The sequence below is a fragment of the Lemur catta genome, chromosome 5 (assembly GCF_020740605.2).
Source record: "Lemur catta isolate mLemCat1 chromosome 5, mLemCat1.pri, whole genome shotgun sequence".
NCBI classification, from domain to species: Eukaryota; Metazoa; Chordata; class Mammalia; order Primates; family Lemuridae; genus Lemur; species Lemur catta.
The window spans coordinates 64,669,961-64,697,960 of NC_059132.1; the positions used below are offsets into that span (position 1 = coordinate 64,669,961).

The 28,000-nt window shown below is 39.6% G+C and overlaps 2 protein-coding genes and 5 non-coding genes across 7 annotated transcripts; 1 reads left to right on the forward strand and 6 right to left on the reverse strand.

Annotated features, from left to right (window-relative positions):
* Positions 1-3,257: 3,257 nt before the first annotated feature.
* TRNAT-UGU lies at positions 3,258-3,331 on the reverse strand. Its single transcript has one exon. It is a non-coding gene; the product is annotated as a tRNA-Thr (tRNA).
* Positions 3,332-5,725: 2,394 nt separating this feature from the next.
* On the reverse strand, positions 5,726-6,137 carry LOC123638440 (60S ribosomal protein L35a). Its single transcript, XM_045552053.1, has one exon. It carries the CDS (start codon positions 6,091-6,093, stop codon positions 5,761-5,763), a length of 333 nt encoding a protein of 110 aa, XP_045408009.1. The 5' UTR covers positions 6,094-6,137; the 3' UTR covers positions 5,726-5,760.
* Positions 6,138-7,641: 1,504 nt separating this feature from the next.
* TRNAL-AAG lies at positions 7,642-7,723 on the reverse strand. Its single transcript has one exon. It is a non-coding gene; the product is annotated as a tRNA-Leu (tRNA).
* A 985-nt stretch (positions 7,724-8,708) lies between these two features.
* Positions 8,709-8,781, forward strand: TRNAM-CAU. The gene has a single exon. It is a non-coding gene; the product is annotated as a tRNA-Met (tRNA).
* A 2,579-nt stretch (positions 8,782-11,360) lies between these two features.
* Positions 11,361-11,434, reverse strand: TRNAT-CGU. The gene has a single exon. It is a non-coding gene; the product is annotated as a tRNA-Thr (tRNA).
* Positions 11,435-19,645: 8,211 nt separating this feature from the next.
* GPX6 (glutathione peroxidase 6) lies at positions 19,646-27,997 on the reverse strand. Its single transcript, XM_045552052.1, has 5 exons — positions 27,877-27,997; positions 26,367-26,517; positions 21,894-22,011; positions 21,295-21,394; positions 19,646-20,068 (listed from the first exon to the last, which is right to left on the reverse strand). The coding sequence occupies exons 1-5, from the start codon at positions 27,919-27,921 to the stop codon at positions 19,862-19,864; spliced, it is 621 nt and encodes a 206-aa protein (XP_045408008.1). The 5' UTR covers positions 27,922-27,997; the 3' UTR covers positions 19,646-19,861.
* On the reverse strand, positions 25,706-25,812 carry LOC123638979. Its single transcript, XR_006735549.1, has one exon. It is a non-coding gene; the product is annotated as a U6 spliceosomal RNA (small nuclear RNA).
* Positions 27,998-28,000: the final 3 nt, after the last annotated feature.

Below are 28,000 nucleotides of genomic sequence, written 5' to 3' on the forward strand. Positions count from 1 at the left end.
GATGCAAGGATGATTCAATATATGCAAACCAATAAATGTGATTCACTACATAAGCAGAATTAAAAACAAAAAAGATATGATCATCTCAACAGAGACAAAAAAAGGATTTGATAAAATCCAGTACCACTTCATGATAAAAATCCTTAATAAAGTAGGCATAGAAGGAACATACCTCAGAATAAAAAAAGCCATATGTGACAAACCCACAGCCAACATCATTCTGAATGGGATAAAGTTGACAGCATTCCTTCTAAGAATTGGAACAAAACAAGGATGCTCACTTTGACCACTTCTATTCAACATAGTACTGCAAGTCATAGCCACAGAAATTAGGCAAGAGAAATAAAGGGCATCCAAATCAGAAAAGAGGAGATCAAACTATCCCTATTTGCCTATGATATGATCTTATATCTGGAAAACTTTAAAGATTCCTCCAAAAGACTCCTATTATTGATAAATAAATTCAATAAAGTCTCAGGATACAAAATGTGCACATATCAGTAGCATTTCCATATGCTCATAACAGCCAACTTGAGAACCAAATCAAGAGCTCACTACCATTTACAATAGATGCCAAAAAAAAAAAAAAAATACCCAGGAATATATTTAACTTAGGAGGTGAAAGATCTCTACCAGGAGAGATCTGTACAAAACAGTAATAAAATAAATCATTGATGACACAGACAAATGGAAAACATCCCGTGTTCATGGATTGTTAGAATCAATATTGTTAAAATGTTCATACTACCCAAAGCAATTTTCAGATTCAATGTAATTCCCATCAAAATACTAAAGTCATTTTTCACAGTTAGAAAAAATAACCCTAAATTTCATATGGAATTAAAAAAAGAGCCCAAACAGCCAAAATAATCCTAAGCAAAAAAAAAAAAAAAAAAAATCTGGAGGCATTACATTACCTGACCTCAAATTATACTACAAATTTATAGTGATCAAAACAACATGGTACTGTTGTAAATGTAGACACATGGTGCAAAGGAACAGAATAGAGAAACCAGAAGTAAAACCATACATCTACAACTAATTGATCTTCAACAAAGCAGAGAAGAACATACACTGGGGAAAGGATGCCCTATTCAATAAATGGCACTGGGAAAATTAGAGAGGCACATGCAGAAGAATGAAACGGGATACCTATCTCTCACCATACACAAAAATCAACTCAAAATGGATTAAAGTCTTAAATGTAACACCTGACACCATAAAAATTCCAGGAAAAAATTAAGAGAAACTTTTCTGGACATTGGCCTAGGGAAAGATCCCAGAAGCAAATATAACAAAAACAAAAATAAATAAATGGGACTTAATTAAGCTAAAAAGTTTCTGCACAGCAAAAGAAATAACCAACAGAGGAAACAGACAACCTACAGAATGGGAGAAAAATATTTGCAAGCTGTACATCTGACAAAGGACTAATATCCAGAATGTACAAGGAACTCAAACAAATCAGCAAGAAAAAAATCAAATAACCCTATTAAAAAGTGGGCAAAAGACATGAACAGACATTTTTCGAAAGAAGACATACAAATGGCCAACAAACATATGAAAAAATGTCCAACATCAGTAATCATCGGGAAATACAAATGAAAACCACAGTGAGATATCACCTTACCCCTGCCAGAATGGCCACTACTAAAAACTCAAGAAACAATAGATGTTGGCGTGGATATGGTGAAAAATTATCTTCCATGAAACCAGTCCCTGGTGCTAAAAAGATTAGGGACTGCTGGCATAATAGACTTTGGAGACTCTTAAGGGGAGAGGGTGGTAGGGGAGATGAAGGATAAAAAATTAATTATCTGGTACAATGTATAGTAGTCAGGTGACAGGTACAATAAAAGCCCTGACTTCACCAATATATACAATTTATCCATGTATCAAAAAACCACTTGTATCCCCTAAATCTATTGCAATAAAAACAAACAAAATAAATAAATAGTGTTGGTCTTTTAGTAAAAACCAATGAAAAGTATTAGTTGTCTGTAATAATCATTTCAGTGAGGGTTTCATTTAAAATTAGCAACTACATATTCAAAATGACAATAAACTGGCATTTAAAATCATTTTTATGAAGTCTGTTTAATTCACACTCATAATTCCAAAGTAGAACATTTTCTTGAAGAACTCAGGCTTTATTAGGAAATGAAATAAATGAAATCTCTAAATGAAAATAAATGGTCTAAATGGAATGAAATAACCAAAAATTAAATATTGTACTTAAAAGTTCATATTCTTGATATTATGACACAAGGAGTAGAATGATGATGTAATTTAATAATTATGATCCTGCCTTTTATTATTTTATAAACTTCTGTAAACAATTTATTAGCTCAAATAGAATATATGAACCTAAAATTTTCATGCACTCTCATATACACACTCCATATCTTCCTTCTTTCCTTTATTTTTCTCCATAGAATTTATCACAATCTGACAAATTATTTATTTTATGTTTTTATTTGTTTATTTTCTTCCTCACTCTCCTAGATTGTGTGTTCCATGAGGGTAAGGATTTTTAAGGGGTGAGGGGTTGGCTTTTGTTAAACTGCTCAACCCCCTGGCACTTGGAACAGTGGCTTGCACATAGAAGCAGTCAATAAATCTGTGTTGAATTAATGGTCAAAATAATGCGAGATGCAAACACATATAAATGAAACTAATCAAGTAAGGTTGGCACTTATTAGCTTTAGACATTTGAACAATTTTCCTCAGTATGCTGTATCCCCTCAGCCCCTTTGTTTCAGTCCCAGAGATTCAGCAGCCTCTGGCAAACACAACTTTTAACTATCCTTATAAGGTGTCCCTAATTCATTTTGTAAGAGGATTACAGGGGTTTCTAATTATTTTCCTTCTGTCCTCTTCAAAAGGCAAGTAGGATCCTGCAAATATCCAAATTTGCCTCCTACTTTATGGTGGATTAACTATTCGTTAATTAATAAGTTGAAATAAGTTACAGAGCTGGACATTATTGGATCCTAGAGATGCTGTAATCTACATGTATATAGGTTTTGAATCTGTGCATAACACATAGAGGCTCAATAAATATATATTGGAGAAAAAGAACTGCAGCCACCTTAATTTTCTGTTGAGCATAGGAATTTTCCATTCACACAGTTATTCACACGGTTTGTAAGTGATTAGATCAGAATTCACAGTACAGTAAATACAGTGGAGAATGTAGATGTTTAGGTGTATTAATAATAGGAATTAATGAAAAACTGGTGAGAAGGGAAAAGTCAAGGCCCCACTGGGATTCGAACCCAGGATCTCCTGTTTACAAGACAGGCGCTTTAACCAACTAAGCCATGGAGCCCACTGACTGACAGTGCTTGATATTCAATCTGTCCTTGCTATTAAATTAAACACAAGTTCAAAGTTTCTAAGTTCTAGAACAGTTTACCGTGAGAAAATGAACAAATTCCAAGAGTACATTTTGCTTTAGGTGCATCTGAGTAAGCAAAACAAGCTGAAAAGTTCTGGGCAGCTTGGATGTTAGGACTAATAATGCTTCAATTAGTCCAAGCATAGCCATCAGTAAAAGTCAAGGGTATCTACTTTTTCCAAATGGGATGAAATCTAAAAGCAAACTTTGCCGTTATTTCACCTTGTCTTTTTAAACAAATTCTTCATTTGAATGTCCTAAGTGGGGATCTCTAACAAAGGAACTCCACTGAAAGACTCTTAAACCGCGGGGTTAGGGCACAAGGTTGTCCTTAAGTCACTTGCACTCAGCAAGCACTGATTTGGAAGGGAGAGATCAGGAACGTCAGCCCTTTCCCAAAGTGAGCATCACTCCAGCAGCGAGTGCCGTCTGGGTTTATTTTTCTTTAGACCTGATCCCAGCTCACTCTCAGAACTAGGTGGTTTCTGTTTTATTTTATTTCCTTGGGCTACAATCTGGCAAGACATGAGGATCTGTTTGAATGTGCCTGTGGGCTGGGAAAGGTTAGGGAATACATTTAGGGCTGATTAAAGTAAACTTTGAGTTCGCTGGAATCTCAACCTTGTTTCCAAAATGAACTACTTGAGAAATTAATCCTGAAGTTTCAACAAAAATTTATAACTACAGAGCTCAAGGATGAAAATCAGAAGTCACCTTCATTTCTTTTCCACGAAAGCAAGAAGAAAAATTCTGCTGGGATTTAGGTTGGAAGTCCGTCGGATCTATAGTTAAATTTGAGGGAGAATTGATATCTTTACAATATTGAAACTTTTAAACCCTAAACATGGCATAACAATTCATTTATTGTTTTATTAAATTTATTCCTAGAAATTTGATTTTTATGTTATTATAAATTGTACTTTAAAAATTTCATTTCTATTTGTTCTCAACTGGTATGTAAAAATACAATTCATTTGTATATTTACGCTGTACATGGAGACTTTACTAAATTTAATTATTACTTTTAATAGTTTGTAGATTATTTTGAATTTTCCACAGACACAATTTTAATAAAGGATTAAATTTATCTTACAGATAAAAAAATAAAGTCATCTTCCGTTTCTATCTGTTACTTGAGATGGGCAGACAGTGGTCCATGTAACTAAGATCCATTGAAAGTAGACACAACAAAATCTGTTGTCAACAGTCAGTGCAACTAATTCAACAATAAAAGCTCACATTAGTTACAACTTAAGAAATTTTAAAATAAATACTTATATACTATAAAAACATTAATAGGGACTGGTAACATTTGAAACTAACTCTGCTGCTTCCTCAATAGAATTGTAAACTCAACAGACACAATGGATTCTCAAACTTGAATCTTATATTAATACAGGCTTTGGGTAAATGACACATTCAGATATTATCATAGAGTGAACAAACCATTTTTAGGCCACCCAAATAGTATTTGGTCCCATGGAGAAACCCAGAAATTGGAAAACAAATGGTTATGGTGCCATCTGTAATTGATGTAGCAAGATGAAAAGTCCAAATATGGGGGGAAATAAATATATAAATGTGAGAATATGATAAATGTGGCAACTTAAATCAATAGAAATAGACGGATTATTCAAAACATGGTGTTGGGCTAACTGGATAGCCATCTAGGAAAACAAAAGCTTAAATCAACATGCCACCTGTGATACTAAAATAAATTCCAAATAGATATAAATTTTAAAAGTAAGAAATGAAAAAAATCCACAAATACGATTAGTATAAATACCAAGACGTATAGCCAGGCGCAGTGGCTCAAGCCTGTAATCCTAGCACTCTGGGAGGCAGAGGAGGGAGGATCCCTCAAGGTCAGGAGTTCAAGACTAGCTCTGAGCAAGAGTGAGACCCACCCCCGTCTCTACTAAAAATAGAAAGAAATTAGCTGGACAAATAAAAATATATAGAAAAAAAAATTAGCCGGGCATGGTGGCACATGCCTGTAGTCCCAGCTACATGGGAGCCTGAGGCAGAAGGATTGCTTGAACCCAGGAGTTTGAGGTTGCTGTGAGCTGGGCTGATGCCACGGCACCCCAACCCCGGGCAACAGAGCAAGACTCTGTCTCAAAAAAAAAAAAAAAAATGTTACTGTTAATAAGAGAAATTAAAAAATTAAAATGTAGAACTACAGTGAAATAATCTTTTTAATCTATAAAATTGGCAAACAAAACCAAACCAAAAATAATTGTTTGTGGTAGTGTTGCCTAACGGCACCAAGAGACATTGAATTTGTTTTCTGTGGCTTCTTTTTTTTTTTTTTTTTTCAAGAGCACAAATCCACTTTTATTTATTTACTTTTCATTAGTTTAAATCCTTGAGGGGTACAGCATCACACGGATTCTGTGTCCAATGGCCTTAGCAGGAAGGTTGCTTCGGAATTTGGCACGAACCATGCCACTGTTTCCGTGGGCCCGAGTTACCTTTCCCCAGATTACTCTGGTTTTGTTTGGTTTGCCACCAGGAGTCACTGTGTTGTTCTTTGCTTTGTATACATAAGCACATCTCTTGCCCAAATAGAATTCAGTTTCGTCTCGGGCATAAACACCTTCAATTTTAAGAAGAGCTGTGTGCTCTCTTTGGTTCCGGAGACCCCGCTTATAGCCAGCAAAAATGGCCTTCGACCACAGCCTTCCAGACATATTTGCCTTTTAGGAGTCCTGTTCCCCGCAGACCCCAGTTATTTGCTCCCAAAGTTCAGCAGCACTCGCTTCACTCACCTCCTGTTTTCTGTGGCTTCTGTGACAACTTACAGTACTGCAAACTTGGTGGCTTAAGACAACAGAAACTTGCTTTCTCATAGTTTCTCATACAGAAGTCCAAAATCAGTATCACTGGTTTGAAATCAAGCTGTTGGCAGGGCTGTGTTCCCTCCAGAGGCTCTAGGGGAGAATCCCTCTTTGCCTCTTCCAGTTTCTGGTGGATGTCAGCATTCTTTGGTTTGTGGCAGCATCACACCTATCTCTGCCTCTGTGGTAATAGTGCCTTCTCTTCTGTCTCTGTGTAATCTCCTGTGCCTTTCTCCGATAAGGATATTTGTGATGGCATTTAAGGTCCACCTGGATAATCCAGGATAATTTTCCTGTCTCAAGATCCTTACCTTCTTTTGCAAAGACCCCATTTTTTTTTTGAAACAAGGTAATATTCAGAGGTTCCAAGAATTAGAACATGGACATCTTTTGGGGGCCATTTTTCATCCTATCACAGGCATTGACATATTTATTCTTCCACCTACAATCTCTGTGATTTAGGCAAGGGATTAACTGGTCACAACTTCAATTTCCTTTTCTGTAAAATGTGGAAAATATGAACTTCCAAATATTATTGAGAATATTTTATGACTTAATACTTGTAAAGACCTTATGATAATATCTGGGGCTTAGTAGGAACTAAATGACTCATAATTGTCATTATTAAAGTGTTCTATGCTGGTCAGGGTGTTGAGAAAACAGGTGCTATAGAAGGATAGGGTACATTAGTAATATTTAGGGAAGGAAACTAAGACAAGAGCCACTGAAATTGCTATCACACATAAGATTTGATTTGCCAATTACAGTTTTAGAAAGTTCTGTAATACTGCACACTTATGAAATGTGGATATGTGAGTTAATTTATTCCAACATTATTTATATTGTTAAAAGTGGCTGGTGAAATAAATTAAGGTATATCCATAAAATGAAATACTATGGAAAGAAAACAGAGAAGAAGCTCTTTCTGTATTGATCTGGAAATAACTGCAACATGCATGAAGTGAAAAAGACAAGGTGCAATAGAATGGGTTTGGAAAAGTGTGTGTGTGTTTGTGTGTGTGTGCACATACACATGTACGTATATATGAAATGTAAGAACAATAGTAAGTTTCTATTAGCTCATATATGCAAACAATATGCCTTGAATGTAATTCAGACTCTAATATGGTTGTGCAAGGGGCCAGAATGAGGCGTCTAGTGGAACACGGTGGAGGTGGGGGTAGATTCTCAGTGTATGTACTCTTACATTTTTGTAATTTTTAACAGGTGAGTTATACTTATTTCTGAATAAACATTTTTAAAACATTAAAAGGGATCCACCCCCTGGAAAGGAAGCCTTAGATTTTACCTTTTTTTCTTTTGTTTTGAAAGGACTGTTAGTTGCTATAAAAGCTGGTGTAATGGAATTAAGCACCTTAAAAGGTCTCCCTCAAATGGACTTGGCAGCGGTGGGATTCGAACCCACGCCCCCGAAGAGACTGGAGCCTTAATCCAGCGCCTTAGACCGCTCGGCCACGCTACCACGTAAGAAAACGCTTGGGAATTATCTTATCGATTTCTGAGCATTTTTCTTTCTTTCTTTTTTTTTTTTTCTACGATATTTGTATACAAATGATTTGGTAGCCGTCCTAACTACTGATAAAATATGCAAACAATGCCTAGTTGGGGAGACTCGCATTTGCCTCCTTAACTGTTTCTGATAACCAAGAGTAAAGAAAGAGGAAGCCAATTCCTAGCATCCATCAAACTCAAGAGAACCAGTCCCTGAAAAAATGATTACAAGTCACCGAGGCCGACGCAGCACGGGGACTCTGAGGACGCTGAGATCAAGAGTCACCAATTTGTCAGCTGCGTTTGTGGGTCCACAACAGGAAGTTGTTTTTAATATTTGCAACCAGAAAACAGAGGAGCTCCCATCCCCACCGACCTGGAACTCGAGTCTTGGTTTGTGTGTCTGTGTGTGTGATTTCTTTTTTTGAAAGGCATAAAAAGAAGCAACTGTGCAAACAGACCTTATGCTCTTTTGCTGAATGTGTTCATGGACTTCATTCCCAAAGTTCAAGGCGGGGATCAGTTTGCGTTTGGCGCTGGGCATCACGTCTTCTCCGTTCCCTGTGTGCACGTGTCCTGCCCGCTCCAACACCACAAATGTGATCTGGGCGAGTCTTCCAGCTCTTCATTCTGTGGACCCAGCTCAGTCCCTTTATGTCTGTACGTTATCTTCTAGTTATCTCTTTCACATTTTGTGGTGGGGCAGTGTGCAATCTAATGAACTCATGTCTCCCAGCAGTAAGTGGTGTTTAAGGCATGGTGGGAAAATCCACTGTATTGTATATTTTTTTAATCAATGGTAAAATCCCGAAATGATTTTGATAAATCTTACACTCGGAACAACAGTAAACATCTATTCTCATTTTGTATCCCATTCTGAAAGTCTAATTTTTCAGAACATTCACGTAAACTTAAGAGTTACAATTATTTTGCTGCAAAAAAAACGTGCATGCAGTGCCTTCTTAGCGCAGCAGGCAGCGCGTCAGTCTCATAATCTGAAGGTCCTGAGTTCGAACCTCAGAGAAGGCACGTAAGTTTTACCACTTCTATATGCTCTTTGCTTGAGAAAGAAGCTTAGTGACAGAAAAAAATCCCACCCATTAAGATTTCCAGTTTGAAATCTGGATTCCTGGACGACTCACAGACAGTGTGATTATGAATGAGGCTGTAGTCTTTCAAGGGTTTTACCAGTTTCATTTGTAGTCAACTTTATTGACTACATAAAGAATGTAGTATTTTTGAAATAAACTGACTACAGTGCATTACATAATATCATAACCTGTTCATAATACTACAAATCTGTATTAGTTGCCCATTGCTGCTGTAGAAGATTATCACAAATTTAGTTGCTTAAAATAACACACATGCATTATCTTCAATTTCCGGATGTCAGAAATCTAAAATGGGTCTTAGGAGGCTAAAATCAAGGTGTGGCAGAGCTGCCTTCCTTCTGGAGGTTCTAGGGAAAAATCCATTCCTTGCCTTTTCCAGCTTCTAGAGGCTGCCACATTCCTTGACTCATGGCTGCATCCCTGATCTCTGCTCCTGTTTTCACATCTCTGACTCTGGTCAATCTCATGCGGTCCTATTGTTGTGTCCCTTTTGATGATGGAGATTGCAACTCAGATGTCTCCCGCGGGGTGGCGCAGTTTGAGAAAACTTACCACAGCCTTGCTGTTGCAGCCTATGTTTGCCAGCATCCAATGAGAGAATCAACAGGATGAGACTGAGGTAAACCTATGCCACTCTTGGTTTGGGTTGGTAGGATCATGAGAACTGTATTCCCAACTGCGGGAGACTTCTCCAAGAGGAAGACCCCCTAGAAAACTGTCCACGAGGTCATAGCAAGAGTGAGACTGTTTCTACAAAAAATAGAAAAAATTAGCTGGGCGTGGTGGTTCATGCCTGTAGTCCCAGCTACCAGATAGGCTGAAGCAAGAGGATCCCTTTGCAGTGAGCTATATGAAAACACTGCCCTCTAGCTGGGGCAATAGATTGAGACCCTGTCTCAAAAAAAAAAAAAAAAAAAAATCTGCTTGTAACTGCTGCTAATTGAGTTGCCCTGAATAGGGCAACTTGAATCTATGCAGTCCTCAAACTTAGCCCAAATAAACTCTACTTATATTAATTTTTTCCTCACCCATTTCCTTTTAGGTTGACATATCACAGAGCAAAACAAATAGAGTAAAAGGCTTAAATGCTTGGTCCCAAAAAGTTGTTCAATAAATAAGAATAATGATAAAAATAACAATATAGTGAACTTTATTGCTTATTTATGTGCTGAATATCCTTCTAAAATATTTTATGTATATTTATTCAACAAGTCCTTCCATCACCTATATTAGACTTATTATTAAGGTAGGCTTATTACTATTTCCATTTCACATATGAGGAAAGTGATGCTCATGGAACTAAAGCAATTTGCCAGAGGTTTCTTAGCTATCAAGTGGAGCAGCTAAAGTTTGAACACAGGCAGTGTGACCTATTTCAACAAAGTCCCAATTATAATGAACAGAAGTGAGGTCCAGACATAGAGGACATTTTTCAATTACTTTATCTTGCTACTTAAGAGTAATACAGTGGCCACATTGTGAATATTTTTCATTAAAAATTTAAAAATTAATGCATTCAAAACAGTGTTGCATAAAACAAACAAAAATTTAAAAATAATTTAAAAAATTTGCCAGTGATTTTGCCCAAGAGACAGGATGACACTCTCTGATTACCCTGCTCCCACCTACAGTCTCCCCATACTTTTCCCTTGCTTTATTTTTCTCTATAACTCTTAACCGTATCTGATATGCTTATTTATTTTACAAGTTCATTTCGTTATTTTTTTGTGTCACTCCCAGAATGCAAGATCCATGAGATAGTGATTTTTGTTAGCTTTGTTCATTGCTGTATTTCTTGCCCTTAGAAAAATACCTGGCACATAAATGTTAGTGTTTGTTGAATGGATGGATGAATGAATGGAAGACAAAAAGGCATAGAACTTCCTAGGGCTGAAGCTAAGCAGCTTTAGGTATTTGTCAGAATTCTCCAACCTATTTTTTTTCCCACAGCAACTTTGTCCTAGTTTTGGGAGTTCTTAAGTTTAGGAAATTTTGGCTTCCAGTTGATCATCATAAAGTTTTCCATTTCTTTCTTTAAGAGGATTAACATGTGCATTTAACTGTTCTTCCTCATGTCCTCTTTAAAGTGGTAAGCATGCCCCTGGAAACATACTAATTTTCTTTTAATTTATCTTATTTTATGAATCAATTATAGAGCTAGAGATTGTTGGAATCTAAAGAGACTATATATATCTACATGTCTGGGCACTTTAGTGCTCAAAAACATTTGCCACAGTTTAACAGAAACATGAAAATTAATTGATGTGAGGTCACATGCTTTATTCTTTGGCAGTGTTTTGCATTTCCATTGCCATCTCCCTAAGAATTTGCTTTTGAAAAGTAAGGAACAGATTGCAGTTGAACAACTTGTAACGTATCTAATTGTGTTCTACCGCTGTAAGTTTGATGAGAATTTTGGGGTATCAGTGGGAAGACGCAGTAACTCCCAACATAAAATGATTTTCAGCAAGACCCTATTTCCTCTGGAAAAGATGAAGGCCCTACTGGGAGTCGAACCCAGGATCTCCTGTTTACGAGACAGGCGCTTTAACCAACTAAGCCATAGAGCCACGCGGAAGCAGTGTTTTGAACTGAATCTATCTCATTTTACCCGACAAAAATGAGTTTACACCCAAGTGTCTAAATGTTTCTTTTGAAAATATGCCAACTCCAGGGATATGCTTCACTTCCTCAGTCTCTTAAGGCGACCTACGCATACGGAAAGTATTAATTAGGCAATTGCAGCTTAGACAAAGGATCTTCCTATTATTCCAAGGAAGAGCATTACAGAAAGTCGAGGCTATGCAATGCGTGGTAAAGGCCATTAAGAGAAACACATATATATATATATATATATATATATATATATATATATATATATATATATATACACACACACACACACATATATACACACATATGTATATATACATATATTATTAATATATAATTTTTGAAAATCTTTTAATCTTCAGAAATTTGTATAAAACAACTGGCCTACGAAACAGAGTGACTCGCTTGAGGTACGAGAAACGGCCGAATTTGCCAGAGGAGGAACCCACGTCTCTTTCGCGGAGCTGAGGACGCCGGGCGTTAAGACAATCTTCAGCTGCAGGTGTCAGCCGTCTTGGTTCTTCCTCAAGTCGGTTCCACGTGGAGCCTCTCCAGAGGGGTCCAGAGGTGGGGAAGGGGCAGGGAGACAGGACCCTGCGCAACGTCCACCTTAAGAAATTTATTTAATGGACACTTGAAAAATTCGACCAAGAAAGAGACATTTGTTTGGCCCAGTTTTCTCCCACCCTTTGTCCTCTTCTGTTCCTCCCCGGCTTTTTTCTTTTTTCTTTAAACTTAGGCAGTGCTGAAAATCAGCTCGCAGAAGAGAGAACACGTTCTCGTTTCCAACCCGGTCCTCGCGCCCATCCCCTCGCCCCAACCCCACTCCCACCGCTCCAAGGACGTGCAGGGAGCCCGGCCCGCGGGCTGTGAACCTGATCGCGGCTCGGCGCCCTGGAGAAGGCCCCTCGTAGGGCCCGGGAGGGCCAGGCATCAAGCTAGAGCATTATAGATCATTTAATTTTTAGTATCATTATCTCTCAACAGATGAAGACACTGAGAATCAGAGACTTTACATGATATACTCAAGTTATACATCTTCATAGAATAATAACCACAGAAGTAAATGAAGGGGCTGTCAAATGGCTTTCCATTGAAAAATCTTGGTGATTTATAATCACCAAGAAAAGTCCTCATTCCCTTAGGTAAGTGCTGTCAAATCATCAAGGATCAGATAATTCTTGTGGCTTGAGCAATTCCAAGGTATAAGTGGAAAACTGCCCAATTCACTCATTAGCATCACCAAAACCTGACATAAATAGCGCCCAAAGTAAAAACAAAAGAAAACAAATCAAATGAGAACAATTCGATTCATACATGTAAATATCAACATCTTAAATAAAATATTAATAAGTACAATCCAGTCAGTGTGTATAAAAATAATTAATTTCAACAGAAACAAACAAAATTCACCCCAGGAATTCAGGGATTTTTTTCAGTGGCAAAACTTATTATTTAACAAATGCCGTGTAGTGATTTCATGACTTCTGTGGTTATGTAGAGAGGCAGAACCTCTCCCCAACCTCTATAAACACTTCAGACCCCTATTTGGTGAGTAGTCTATTTTTCCTCAATAATGACAAGGCAGGCGGGGCGCGGTGGCTCACGCCTATAATCCTAACACTCTGGGAGGCCGAGAAGGGAGGATCGTTTGAGGTCAGGAGTTCGAGATCAGCCTGAGCAAGAGCGACACCCCGTCTCTACTAAAAATAAAAAGAAATTAGCTGCACAACTAAAAAAATATATAGAAAAAAATTAGCCAGGCATGGTGGCTCATGCCTGTAGTCCCAGCTACTTGGGAGGCTGAGGCAGAAGGATTGCTTGTGCCCAGGAATTTGAGATTGCTGTGAACTAGGCTGATGCCACGGCACTCTAGCCCGGGCAACAGAGTGAGACTGTGTCTCAAAAAAAAAAGTAATACAAGGCAGTTTTCAAAATTGTCTGGATTAAAAAAACACCCAAAAGTGAAGTGAAAAGACAAATGAGTAGCTGGCCAAAGATAATAATAATAATATTCACAGCTCAATATACCCATAGATTTTTCATATAGAGATAATATATATTAATGAAAGAAAAATCAAACAATCCACCAGAAAAATGGAGAAAGATTACAACAGACATTCCATAGAAAGGAAGAGTAAGTGATTTTAAAAATTTCAAGATTTTTATCTCATAATATTAGGAAAAAACAAAATAAAAGTACAGTGGGGTACTATTTTTCATTTATGAAATTGGGAAAAAAATCCTTTGTTATAGGTGTAGGTATATAATCTTGATTGCTCTCTTTATTCTTCTTAGGCAGGCTATTTAAACTGAAAATTCAGGCCTGTTTTCTTACCCATTAAGTATGGGTAAACAAGGTAATACCCTCACAGGATTTTTATGAAGATTAAATGTCTTAATGAGTGTAAAGGTAGTAGATACTCAGCACCTAGTGAGCCCTACGTGAATGCTAAAAGTTACTATTTGATAACCTGCAGACTGTAGCATGGTAAATGGGTACTCAAAGGTTTCTGGTGGGCACAAAAATGCAAGATCCATCAAAATTACCATCACCTAATTTTGACTTATCCATTCCACCGACAGAAACTTTCCACAAACATATGAAATGTTCAGTATTTAAGTTTGTTCACAGCAGCATTGCTTTAATGGGAAAGAGTGGCTGAATGGATGGATTCAATGGAATATTAGCCACTAGAGTAAAGGAGAAGGGGGCTCTTGATAATTTTCCACGTGAATCACTCCAGGATATCTGAAGTAATTAAGGTACCTAAGAGTGTGTTTGGTACACTATCGTTGGAGTAAAAAGTGAGGATAATGATATACAGATGGGGCCCTGATTTATGATGGCTGAACTTGTGATGGTTCAACTTAGAGTTTGACTTAAGATTTTTCAACTTTAGAATGAGTTTATCAGGGTATTAAGTGCATTTTTGACTTAGATTTTTTTTTTTTGATATAGTGTCTCGCTCTGTTGCCCAGGCTAGAGTGGTATGGCATCAGCCTAGCTCACAGCAACCTCAAACTCCTGGGCTCAAGCGATCCTCCTGCCTCAGCCATACCACTATGCCAGCCAAACCTAAGTTTTTGAATGGCCAAAAAAAATCTGGATCAAGTTTGGCATACAGAGATAATCCAGGGCTGGGTACAGTGGCTCACTCTTGTAATCCTAGGCCTCTGGGAGGCCAAAGTGGGAGGATCGCCTGAGCTCAGGAGTTCAAGACAAGCCTGAGCAAGAACAAGACCCCTAAAAAATAAAAAATTAACTGGGCATCATGGCACGCACCTGTGGTCCCAGCCACTTGGAAGGCTGAGGCAAGAAGATCGCTTGAGCCCAGAAGTTTAAGGTTGCAGTGAACTTTGATGACACCCTTGAATTCTAGCCTGATCCTGTCTCAAAAAAAAAAAAAAAAAAAAAATTTCAATGACCTCTGTGTAATCCTCTCTCTTAACTTAGTACTTGACCTTTTTGATAACCTTTTGAGTTTTTCTCAGAAATGGTGGATTTTCTGCAAGACAAAGGAGCTGAGATACTGAAGGCCCCTGGGCAGAATTCCTGACAAGATTTCTCATTCCCCATAATCTGTCCCCATGCATCTAGCTCCCCATTTGTTACACCACAACCTGCCCCAAGTCATGTGGTCCCTCCTTTAAACGCCCATGATCTCCATTACTCAGAGAGATGGATTTGAGGCAGCTTCTCCCACAAGAGGTCTGGTTTTGTCTTATGGGGGCTTGTCTGGAATGTTGTTGCTAATGGTTTGGTGGCTGTGGTGTGGGGAGAGACCAAAGGCTTCCCTTAGCAGCTGTCTGGCCATGTTTGCTGGTGGGTGGCTTTGGACTCTCCCGCCTCCATCACACTATTAGTGGCCTCCATGGCATTGGTGATTGCCTCCTGATTGCCACTGAAAAAACGAACTCTGGATTTAGATTTTGAAAGTTGTACCCTGATGTGTGAGTGCTATTTGAAGGTACCACACAGTAGGAGATGCCCCTGTCAGTTTGAAGAATTCTGAAGGAATTCCCATTTGTTTTGGATTGGATAAACCCCTAACCGATTATGAGGTTGTGGGCACTCCTAGGGCTTATTAGTTGAAACTGCAGCTTGTATATTTGGAACCTCTTAAGCTTCTCTTTATGTTGAGTGTTTAGCTGTATTGTGGTATCCTTATAAATGTGGAGTCTGCTAAGCTCTTTTTCTCTAGTTTCTTTTTGCTGTTGATGGTATTATTAGTGCAGTCCAAGGTCTTGGTGGTTGAAAGATATCTCTGATGGTAGTTTGTCTTGTGGCAGGTTCTTAGGTCTCGGCAACTGGCCCTAGACCAAAATTCCTTTGTGGTTTCAAGAACAGGGTCTTATATCCATGGATGGGCTGCTTGTCAAATCTGGGAATAATGTGATTAGAAAGAGTCCAGACTCTCCCCAAAATGTTTTTTTCTTTTTCTTTTTTTTTTTTTGAAACAGGGTCTTGTTCTGTTGCCCAAGCTGGAGTACAGTGGTGTCATCAGAGCTCACTGCAACCTCAAACTCCTGGGCTTGAGCAATTCCCTTGCCTCAGCCTCCCAAGTAGCTGGGACTACAGGTGTGTGCCACCACACCTGGCTAATCCCCATAAGTTTTGTGATCAACAGAGCCTTAGTGATTCTAGATGCCTGGTAGGGTATTTATGGGGTAGTGGGTTTATGGACCCAATTAGCTCCAGTTTACCTGACTTATATGACAGGTTGTGGGAACTTCTGGTTTGAAGAAAACGTTCTGTACTAGTGCCTGTTATGGTAATGATGATAATCACCATGATAATAATAGCAAACTTCTAAGTACTACAACAGACCGGAACTCTTGAGACATTCCTGGGCAGTCTGCCCCCTCCCAGAAGTTTCTCTGTATAGCTTTCCTTTGGGGCTGAGCTCTGTTATAGAGATAGTTTGACAAGGAGAGATGTGGAAATTTTTATCTCTTGATCCTCTCTTTAAAAAGATTTTTATATCATCATTATCATCATCATCATCATCATCGTCATTGTAGGGGTGAGGGGATACTTGTTCTTTCCCCTGAAAGTTCGCTAAAAGATCAGCTCACAGTTAAGGTAGATTAATAAGAGATAGGTTTATTTATCGTGCTCATGGAGAGAATCACACAGAGTGATTACCCAATATCCCAATGAAGTTCACATGTTTTTATATGTCTTTTTGGAGGGGAGGGGAAATGAGGAGTGCAAATAATTCTTTTTACGGGTGACAAATGGTGTTAGGGAGGACAAATGGATGGGGGAAACAGATTGACTTGTAAATTAACCTGAGAGACAGGTATTATCTTTCAAATAATTTGGGCCAGGTCTAGTGCCTTCTTGATCTTTTTCCCTGCAATATACTGAGATAATAGGGAGAGGAAGGGAAGTCAATTGGCCCCTTTGATCTTTTGATCGGATCAGTCCAGTTTATGTACATAGACGGAAAGCCTCTTCCAAGGGTCTGTTAATCTCTAAGAGCCTTTAATTCAAAATACTCTATACCAAGGAATCATATTTTGGGGTGAAATTTGCTGAGCTCCTTCATCATCTATAACATCCTGACCTGAACTGCTCCCCCACACCTGCCCCTCACCTGTGCTCACCTCCCACTGCAAGGAAATTTGTTTCTCATTTCCTTGGTTTTGGCTCTTTCCAGAACAACCTTTATTTTCTCTTCAGGGACAGCCACAGGAAGGCATCAGGAGTAGAAAACCTGGATTTTTCCAAGCAGGGGCAGGTGGAGATTTTTCCAGATACTCAGGCACAGTGCACTCAGGCTGGAGGCTGCAGTCTTCTTCCTTCATTACTTTAGGAATGTCACTCCCCGGGAGTGTTCACATCTGTACAGCGACTACAGATTCCTGGGTTAGGCAAAACTAGTACCTGGAGAGAATTTTACACATTGTGCCATCTCATCTTACTCCACCCACTTCCTGGTCCTTGGTTATCCTGATCTGAAATAGTACCAGACCTGGAACCCTTCTAAAGACTGTTAAGATCCCTGGAGGTTCTTAACAACTTCAGAGATTTAGAAGAAACTCAAAATGAAATGCACATTTCTCAACACCATTGGTTCTGTAATTTCCTCACTGTGCTCACAACTGCCATAGTGGTTAGTAAAAGATTTATGAAAGTCTCGGGTGGGGTGCAGTGGCTTACTCCTGTAATCCCAACACTTTGGGATGCCAAGGCTGGAGGAACACTTGGTCCCAGGAGTTTGAGACCAGCCTGGCAACATAGCAAGACCCCATCCCTACAAAAAATAGAAAAATCGGCTGGGTACAAGGGCACTTACCTATAGTCCCACCTACTCAAGAGGGTGAGGCAGAGGATCACTTGAGCTCAGGGATTTGAGGTTGCAGTGAGCTATCATGATGCCACTGTGCTATAGTGGGCACTGAAACCTGGGCAACAGAGTGAGAACTTGTTTCAAAAAAAGAGAAGAAAGAAAGTCTCAGATCCTATGGCTTATGGCTAAGGAGAACTAATTTTTTAAAAAATCCATCCTTACTAGATTTTGAGTTCAAGACAAAACATACAAATATTTTGAAAATATTTTCTGTTTTTCATGTGTGTCTACCACTTATGAGTTTTAAGGTCTTATGGATCATTTTCCTTGTCGTTTCTGGGTTAATTTGTCAATTTTCATGTTGCTGTATAAAGACTAAGTCAAGAGCCACATTTCTGTTTAGGTACACAGCAAGATCATAATCCCCATAATTGTTCACTGATATGTAAATTCCCTGTACTTTTTAAGTGCAAGTACTTATGTTTCATATAATTTGTGAAAGGAAGAGAAAAAGAGCTATTTTATTTCACTTCCTCATATAATCTTCTCTTTCCTTAATATCTGACTTTCTGTATCCATTATAAAAGACTGAATTGCAATTATAAAACAGCATCGGCCAGAAAGAACTTCCCAGCAGGTCCTTTGCCCCCTTGAGTAGGAGTGTTTTTTGTTATACCTTTTTTGTTATGCTCTTTTCCTTTTATGTGTTTTCAGATTTTGGTTTATTTTATCTTATTTTTTTTTTGAGACAAGGTCTCACTCTGCCACTTAGGCTGGAGCACAGTGGTGTGATTATAGCTCAGTGTAACCTCAAACCCCCGGGCTCCAGTGATCCTCTCACTGTGGCCTCCCAAAGTGCTGGGATTACAGATGTGAGCCACTATGCCCAGCCTGTTTTCAGATTTTAATAGTGAGGATGAATTAACTTCATAAACAGAAATGTATGCCTATTCATCGTAGAGGGAGAGAGAAGATTCTTTGAGAAGCAAAGGTTCTTCTCATGTACAGGCCTGGCCAGGAGACCAGAAGGGGAGGGTGAAGAAGGACCTGACACCAAGAGAACACACAGTCCACAGCAGTTCTGAGCAGCCAGTCCCACCAAGTGCTTTTGGATGTAAAGGTCTAGAGTGCTTTTGAGAAAAACAAAACACTAAAGAACCAAGTGAGGGGTCAAGGAAACAGGGACAAAGTGAGAGATGAAGAAGAGTTATGACTCCAGAGATAGTATGGGACTGGGAAAATACCACACAGAGCCAGGTTTCTGCAGAGTTTTTTTAATTTGAGAGTGGTAAGAATGAGTTTAAAATTGGGGGGACTCAGGGTGACAAGAAAGCCCATCATCCAGACTAAAGGGACATCCCTTCCCAGGTGCCATGACCTGAATGCACTAAGGGACAGGCACCAAAGAAGGCTCTGGTAGGGTCTGACCCAGAGGGGTTTTGGGACCCAGCATCATGGAGATGCCCCTCCCTTCATGTGAGGTGAGGTTTCTGCTCTCGCTCTGTCTTCAGAGCTTCTACAAGAGAACTACTTGGTGGCAGAAAAATAAAGGAGGACTATTAGGTATAGGACAAGTTTAACAATGCATGTCTATATTAGAGGGGAGAGGAGGCTATAAAGTGGACCTAGAGAGTCTTACTGCCAGTTCCTGCTTTTTTAAAACCTTCAGGATGGGGAAAGGATAGATATCAAAACTTCTGGGGTTTACTTTTTTAGGGGCATGGGAAGTCTGAACCATACCCTAAAGTATGATTTTCCTCTGGAATAGATTGGAAAAAATCTGATATTTCAGGATCAGAGAGTTGGGGAGATATGTTTTCTTTCCCTTAATTTTCAAACACACACACACACACACACACACACACACAACACACATGCATACACACACAAGTACACTCCCACATATCCATTCTCACACACACACACAGCTACACACACATGCACAAGCAGCTGCTTGGGTAGTACTGGATGGTTTGGCCACATGGAGGTTGGGTAGGAAGAAGGGTGAGCAAAGATGGATCCTTTGTTAAACGTGTCCTTCAGATGATAAGCAGGGTGGTGATTTCTCCCAGGCACTAGCCCTTCCTACTGGGTATTAGTGTGCTTTAAGTACTCTAGGATGTCTGATTTGACTGTGCTGACGGGAGCCTGGTGGAACCAGCGCATGACAGGGACTCCACTGGGCCCCACCAAGAACTTCTCAAAGTTCCAGCGGATGTCATGGACCTTCATGGGCTCCCAGAAGAGTTGGCTTGATGAGCCCAAAAGATCAGAGGTTGGAGGGCAGGAGTTCTGGGACACAGACATAAAAAATAGAAAGGTAAGTTTATTTTTACTTCCGTGTGGTCCGGTCTTATCCCCACTCCTAGAGAATCTACTTGCCATTATATATCTTAATATATTAACTACTAACATACTTGCAATCAACCACAGACATTGCAATGTATTATCACCAATACACCAACTACCAGTCAAACCACCAAAAGTTATAGAGTACAATAGTGAACAGAAAGCATTCCTCCTTTCCCTGTCTCTCCTCCATCCCCATGATTTTATCATGGTGCTTCAGAAAAAGAATATCTTCTGTTTCCTTGGGCAAGTCATATCATTTTTACAGTTTCAGTTTTCTTAGCTGATAAATAATAGGTGGTTTAGAGTAGTGGTTCTCAGAGTTTGGGGCTTCATAGGCCAGAAAAACTTCAATAATGAATTTTTGGAGATTAATATAGAATAATTAACATTCATTTTGAACAATAAGAATAATTAAAAGTTTACTATAACCATAAATTCAAAAATTGGAGGATTTTTATTAGGTTGAACCATGTAAGATTGATGATTGCACCATTTTTGAGCAACTAACAAGGCAACGTATATGATTAAACCTAATAGTAATTTAATATCAGAATAAATGCTGGTCTTATATTCAATAAATTGAGCTTTATGAAATCTCCCCACATTGTTCACATAGTTTTTTTTTTTTTTTTTTTTCAGGTTGCTGTGGATGGGTGAAAACTTTTCAACAGCCAGTCTCGTTCTGCAGATCAGCATCTGGGGATGGGTGGACTAAGAAATCCTTGGGGGGCTCTTCTATCGTGGTATTCTGTGTTTCTAACACTCCATGACTCTAAAGGCACTTACCACATGGTACTCTATATTACTCATGTCTATGTATGTCTCCTGATTACATGTGAGTTCCTTCAGGGAAGAGACTATGCCCTATTGATCTTCATTAGCTCATTGTATAGCACAGTTCCTTGCACATACTAGATACTTGAAAAATGATTGTTGAATGAATGAATCATTATAATTCATTAGGGGAGGTTAGTCCATGTCAGAGCTATCATCCATTATGTGTGTCCTCTACTTAAGGCCAAAGCCTCACAACAGATATTGCTATGATCCTTGAATTTATCTGAGCATCTCTTTTCAAGGAGTCCAACCCCAATCCTAGACATGAGCCCCCCTGCTTTCAGGGCATCTCTACCTGACCGATCCATGCCAGATTTACGTTCACTCACCTTAAGGAAAGTAAAGACTTTCTGTTCATTTTCTCCATTCACATCCCCTTTTTCAAAGAGCAGGAAATTGGGGACAAAGCCTCCACCTGGACGCACATACCTTCAATGAATCAGAATATTCACAAGAGGATCCAATTAAGACCAAGATGGAGAGTAATGGCACCACCAATTCACCACAACAGCTAATCAGAGATAGAGAGAGATTGTAGACAGGGAGGGTGAGGAAAGACAGGTCTTGGGGAATCAGGACTTCATGCAATAGGCTTTATGGAGCCAGTAGAAAATTCCAATAAAATTGAAAGGCAATATTTTGAGCTTGGGCTCCCTGGTTCATCTCTATTTCCTATATTCCATTCTTCCCTTGTGGTCCCTTTCCATTAGATCTTCCCTTAGTCTCACCATCAAAGAATCCAAAAGTAAAGAGGATATTTGAGTACTGCCAACAGGGCTAGATTGAATTCAGAGCATCATGGTAATATTCCTCAATTCATTAATCTGCCACCACCACCCCAGAAGTTTCCACAATGGGAAGACTTTAAGGCAGAATGAGGAATGGAAATACTGACAGGGCTTCTTCAGGGTCCCACACAGGCACTCACTTGAGCCCAGAAAGGATCTCTGAGTTCTTTCCTGGTTCTTGTTTTCCAAACTGATTGCAGGGAAAGCCCAACACAATGACACCAAAATTCCTCAGCTCCTCCTGTAGTGCATTCAATTCTGTAAGTAGAGAATGAATAGCATGGGTAGCCTGGTCCGAAGATCTACCTCAGACGATGAAAGACCATTTATCCATTTATCACATGAATAAACTAAGGACTGTGAAGGGAAAGATTCAAGATTATAGAGATTGAGGAGGTAGAGCAAAAACTAGAAGACCGGTTTCCAGAAACTCATCCAAATGGCTGCTGTTTTTCTTGTGCAGTAGTTCCCATAACTAGCTGCACTTTACCACCCAATGGGAATTCTTATTAAAACACACACACACACACACACACACACACACAAACACACACACAGATTGGTTAGTCTTGTGTGGGAGTCCTGCTTGATTCTGAAGAATCCTTCCTTAATTGGTGGATTGACTGACCAAATGTACTGTTAAGGAAAAGGCAAACAAAATGGACATACTACCTTCCCCTTCCCCGCAATGTCCCATGATGACACAACCTGACACTCAAGTAACATTCCCAGGAGCACTGTTTGGTGCTCCACCCTAGGAGTGGTAGAGGGAATCAGAAATTCCGAGCCTAGCTCCAGAGCATTCTCTACCCTCTCATCAATTCCAGGGACCTAACTGATGCCATTTCCCTGGAGCACTCCCTGGGGCCCCAGGCTACAAGCTCCAGACTGCTCTTTACCACTACCAGGAAGCCTTCTGAGTTGTCTGTCTAGACTTGCATCATTATTTTCATCTCCAGCTTTCTTTGATTCAGATTTATTCAGTCCCCAAAAGCAGCACCAGCCAGTCTCAGTGAGACTCGACTCTGCCTGCTGGCGTCTCCCCTCAGAACTTCTAAAATGGATAGTGCCTTCCTGTTTTTATATAGTTCTTCAGTACTGTCCATACTCGCCTCTCTCTTATCTTTGACCATCAAGAATATTTCCTTCCCGCCAGGCGTGGTGGCTCACACCTGTAATCCTAGCACTCTGGGAGGCCGAGGAGGGAGGATCGCTCGAGGTCAGGAGTTTGAGGCCAGCCTGAGCAAGAGCGAGACCCCGTCTCTACTAAAAAATAGAAAGAAATTAACCGGACAACTAAAAATATATATAGAAAAAATTAGCCAAGCATGGTGGCGCATGCCGGTAGTTCCAGCTACTCGGAAGGCTGAGGCAGGAGGATCACTTGAGCCCAAGAGTTTGAGGTTGCTGTGAGCTAGGCTGACGCCACGGCACTCTAGCCTGGGCAACAGAGTGAGACTGTGTCTCAAAAAAAAAAAAAAAAAAAGGAATATTTCCTTCCTATAAGAGAAAAATTTAGTAAACCTTGACTCTAGTCCTTCAGCAATTTTTTTTTAACTCTCTAAATTTCCTCATCTGTAGTAAAATTTGAATGAGATACTCTAAAATTCTCATAACCTAGTTTAATAAATTATATCACAGCAACACAATGGAAGACTATGCCTTAGGAATGAATGAGGAATCTCACCACATACTTTTACAGATTAATGTCCAAGATATTTTATTATGCAAAAAGCAAGGTGCATAATCATTTGTGTGTGTGTATTTGTGCTTGAGAGAGAGAGAGAGGAGTATTTGCTTGTATATGCATAAAAGATTTCTGGAATTTTACACCATAAACTGATGACATTGATTACCTAAAGGGAAGGATACATGGAAGGTACTACTGTTAAACCCTTTCGTATCTTTTGAATTCTGAATGTTGTAAATGTATTACTTATTCAACACATAACAAATTTAACTTAAAACTAAATTAAATTAAAACAAATTTAAAAGCAGATCACATCCCATGAACTGCTATTTACACATCACAACTTTTAAAATTTACCATATTTTTCAAATTTAATTTTCTGAAGGGAGGAAAATCCCTACTTGCTAAATGATACTAAACTGTTGTTTGGGCTCTTATAATTAAGTCCTGAGGTTTTATAAAAATTTAGTCTGTAGCTTTTCAGGTTTTCCCTAGAATTGATTATACATAAAAATAAAAAATATAAAGTGACCCCCAAATTCTTTTAAATGTGTGGATCTTACCCCAATCTGTACTTTGAAGAATACATTTTTTTATACATAAATTCGCCATTAATTGAAAAAATCTTTAGCTTCTCTTGGTAATTTTAAGGCTGGTGGCGGGCACCCCTCCCTTCCCTAATGAAAAAGAAGCCCCTCCTACTCCTCCATACCCGCCCTAAAGCTGAAACAAAGAAATTCCTCACTCTTCCCGCCGAAACCTTCCCTCCAGAGAAACTCCCATCCCCCAGCCCTAAAAAGTATATAAGCCCACCCAGACTTCTGGGCGGGGCGGCTTCTCTGGTTCCACTCGTGGGACCATGAGGCTCGCCTGGGCCCCTCTCTTTGGACCCGTTACCCCCACCTGGGAGCACCCCAATAAAGCCTCTTTACTTATCCCTTTCAACTCTGCTCGTCTTTCTTTCTCTGGTGCTGGCCACTCCAGAAACCTTACATTTGGTGCGGAAACCCGGGAGGGTGCTTTAACTTTCGACTGCGCAGCCCCTCCCATGGACTCCGGTCTTAAAAACCTTACAGTAATGTGAACAATTTGTCTTTTGTTGTGCTTTGGAGGAGTGGTCATTTTAATGTAATTTTTGCCTAAATCAAGCAGCACCTTCTGAATGCTAATTTTAAAATGTCAAAATTTGGTGAACCATATATTTTAGATGTAAGATTACCATATGCTTAAATTTAAGTGGTATTTAAAAAGGAGAAAATTCTGAGATTTGTTATTATTGAAGCTCCATTAAGACAAATGATAGGACTTTATATTTTTGATCAGTTGAATTGATAGCAACGTCAATATGTGGAACATTATTCTTAAAGCTTGTTTATATATTACTTTGATCTACTTTTCTGTGACATTTGGTGTAAGAAACCTTTTGAATTTATCTTGAACAGTGCTTAAAAACGTAAAATAAAGTTCTTGGCCTGGCCTGTCAAAAACTGCATCTATCTCTAGTATAACTGATGTAGAACTTTAGCTTTTCTGGATCAATAGGAATAGCAAACTCTTCCTCAATGAGTACACAGAAAAAATGGAAAATGCACCTCAGCCACCATAAAAGGTTAGGCCACGTATGGAGAGATGAAGCATTCTCCCATATTACCAGTCACCCTAAAGAGCCCTCACACCAATCAAACAGAAAACTTCATTTTTTCTCCATCATTTGGAGGTACCTACAGAACCCAAGAGCATTTTCCAAAAGATCAAAGGTCAATCCTCTCTCCTGTTGTTATCAGAAGTCTCCAGAGAGAAAGATAAAATCAAACCCTGAAAGCTAGGTTCTGGTCTGGGAGTCACAGCTAGGCTTTGGCGTTCTCCTGGAAACAAAAGTTTCACACGGCAGGGCACGGCAGGGCACGGTGGCTCATGCTGTAATCCTAGCACTCTGGGAGGCTGCGCTGGGCGGATTGTTTGAGCTCAGGAGTTCGAGACCAGCCTGAGCAAGAGCGAGACCCTGTCTCTACTAAAAATAGAAAGAAATTATATGGACAGCTAAAATATATACAGAAAAATTAGCTGGGCATGGTGGCACATGCCTGTAGTCCCAGCTACTTGGGAGGCTGAGGCAGGAGGACTGCTTGAGCCCAGGAGTTTGAGATTGCAGCAAGCTATGATGACACCACGGCACTCCATTCAGGGCAACAGAGCGAGACTCTGTCTTTAAAAAAGAAGAGAAAAAAAAAAGAATCTGGGAATCTGGTACGGACATGTAAAAATAGTATGGAATGCTTCACAGATTTGTGTGTCATCCTTGCACAGGGGCCGTGTTAATCTTCTCTGTATTGTTCCAAATTTAATACAGGTGCTGCTGAAGCAAGCGCCTCTATTCTTGCCAATATGAGTGACTATTGCTTTTTTACCAGTTATAGCTTTAGTCTTAGCTTCTCCCACCATGTTGATACGATTTATAATATTAAGATACCCAATCACATAATTTTCTTTATTTCCTGATGGCATCCAATCCAGAATAAAGCTTCAATTTCTTAAACCCTTTCCCAAATCACCTAATACAGGCTCAGATCCTATTAATATAATAAATCCTTTCCAACATTTACTTACTGAGAAGTCCCAGTATATGTTCCCTACGCTATATGTTCTCCTTCAGGGCATTGAGCAACAATTCAACTTGAGCAACTATCGGTGTGTTGCTGATAGTCTCTGTGATTAAATCTTTGGGAAAGTCTTAGTTCTCAAATCCAGAGATAATCTGCCTGGCATTCTAAGGAGCAGAGAAGGAGCAAGATGTAGGAAAGTAGAGTCACCTGATCCCTTCTCCCACCCTACTCCCCAATAACGCATTAATAAAACCTTCTGGAATTAGAATATGGCTATCTGGTAAAGCTAGTTCCATAAGAGTTAAAACATGAGTTCTTACCACGATACTGAACTGTCAAGCCTCAATAGGTGGCCACATTGACAAAGAGGACGTGCTTGCCTGCATATTGCTTGAACTGGATGTACTCGCCATCAAGGGTGAGGGCTCCATACTCATAGATGGTGCCTGTCACCCCTTTGTTGCAATCCATCTGGAATGTAATAAAAATAACTGTAATGACATAAGATAAACAATGATTCCCAATATCTGTGGACTTTTTCAAAGCACTCAAAGACCTATCATGTAATATCTTGAAATTCTAAGAACTGAGGAGACCTTTTCAAGTATAAGTTTTTGTTAGAGCTGAGGCCACAGTGAGCATTTATGTCTTCTAACCTACAATCCATTTTGTGTGTGTGTGTGTGTGTGTGTGTGTGTGAGTGTGTGCGTGTGTGGCAGGACAAGTACACTTCATAATATTCTTTCCATTAATACAATTTACCTCCGTTCTTGGACATTCTACTCCCCCAATCATAATAACCCATTCCAGTCATCCCATCCTTTCTCAGATATTATTAACAGATTTTTGCAAGATTTCTCATAACACAAATAAGTGCTCCATAAATTCCCCATCTGTATATTCTGGTATTATAATCCCTCCACCCAAAGCTGGGCCCATAACTTGCTTCTCTTCTGGATCCCAGAAGAGAAGAAGATGGAAATAAGAGAGTTGGTTTAAGGAGAGACTCTGCTGCAAACGACAGCAATGTCAGAATTTCTGAAGCAGGGTGGGAATGGTGGATCTTGTCCTTCAAGAAGAGGAAAGGAGAAAACTCCTCACATCTCTGGCAGCCAGGTTAGTTAAATCAGCCTGGATCCCCTGTGGGACACTCACCTTCATATTTTCTGGCTTCAGAGTCTGCTGAGTGAAGCTGACCAGGAATAGGGGGAAAAGACAGGAGGCCCAGAACTGCAGGATCATGGCTCCTGCTCGGAGGGCTAGGCAAGTCGGAGGTCCCCAGGGATCTCGGTCCCTTTTGAGCCCCTGGCAGGGGCCAGTTTGAAGATGTGCCCTCCAATCGCAAAACAGTATTCAACCACCCCACGAGCTCCCCAACCCCACCCCTGCATCCAGACATGGGACTCCTACGTGTTCTGACAGGAAGGTGGAGACTTCTGTCTTTGGAACCTGAGGTACTCACCCTACTACCCTCTCCAAGTGATTGGCAGTTCCCAGGTGCTGGCCCCATATCCAGGAAGTAAAGCTACCACCACTGAATCAGAATCTGCTTTTTTAAAACAAAACTATCACATGACATATATGCAAACTAAAGTTTGAGAAGCATTGCCCTAGATGACTATTTATCCTTTGTCGTTTCCCCTCACACTTTCATCACTCAGTCAATAGAACACTGCATTGTCTAATCAGCTGTGGAGGTCTAGTGTCTCAGAGGCTTTGCCCCACATTCTGTCCCCTGACCTGCAAGCAGGAGTAGCACAAATGATGGATGCACATTCACAGTGGAAAGTAATCAGGGAGAAAACTCTAGACTGTGAGTCAGGAAATTACCTTGGGCTTGAGTTTCATCCTCTGTAAAGGATTATAATCATCCATGCCCCGATTATTCTATAATCCTATTTCTTGTGAGGCCCTAAGAAGATAAAGATAACAACCAGAAAGATTTGGATTAATA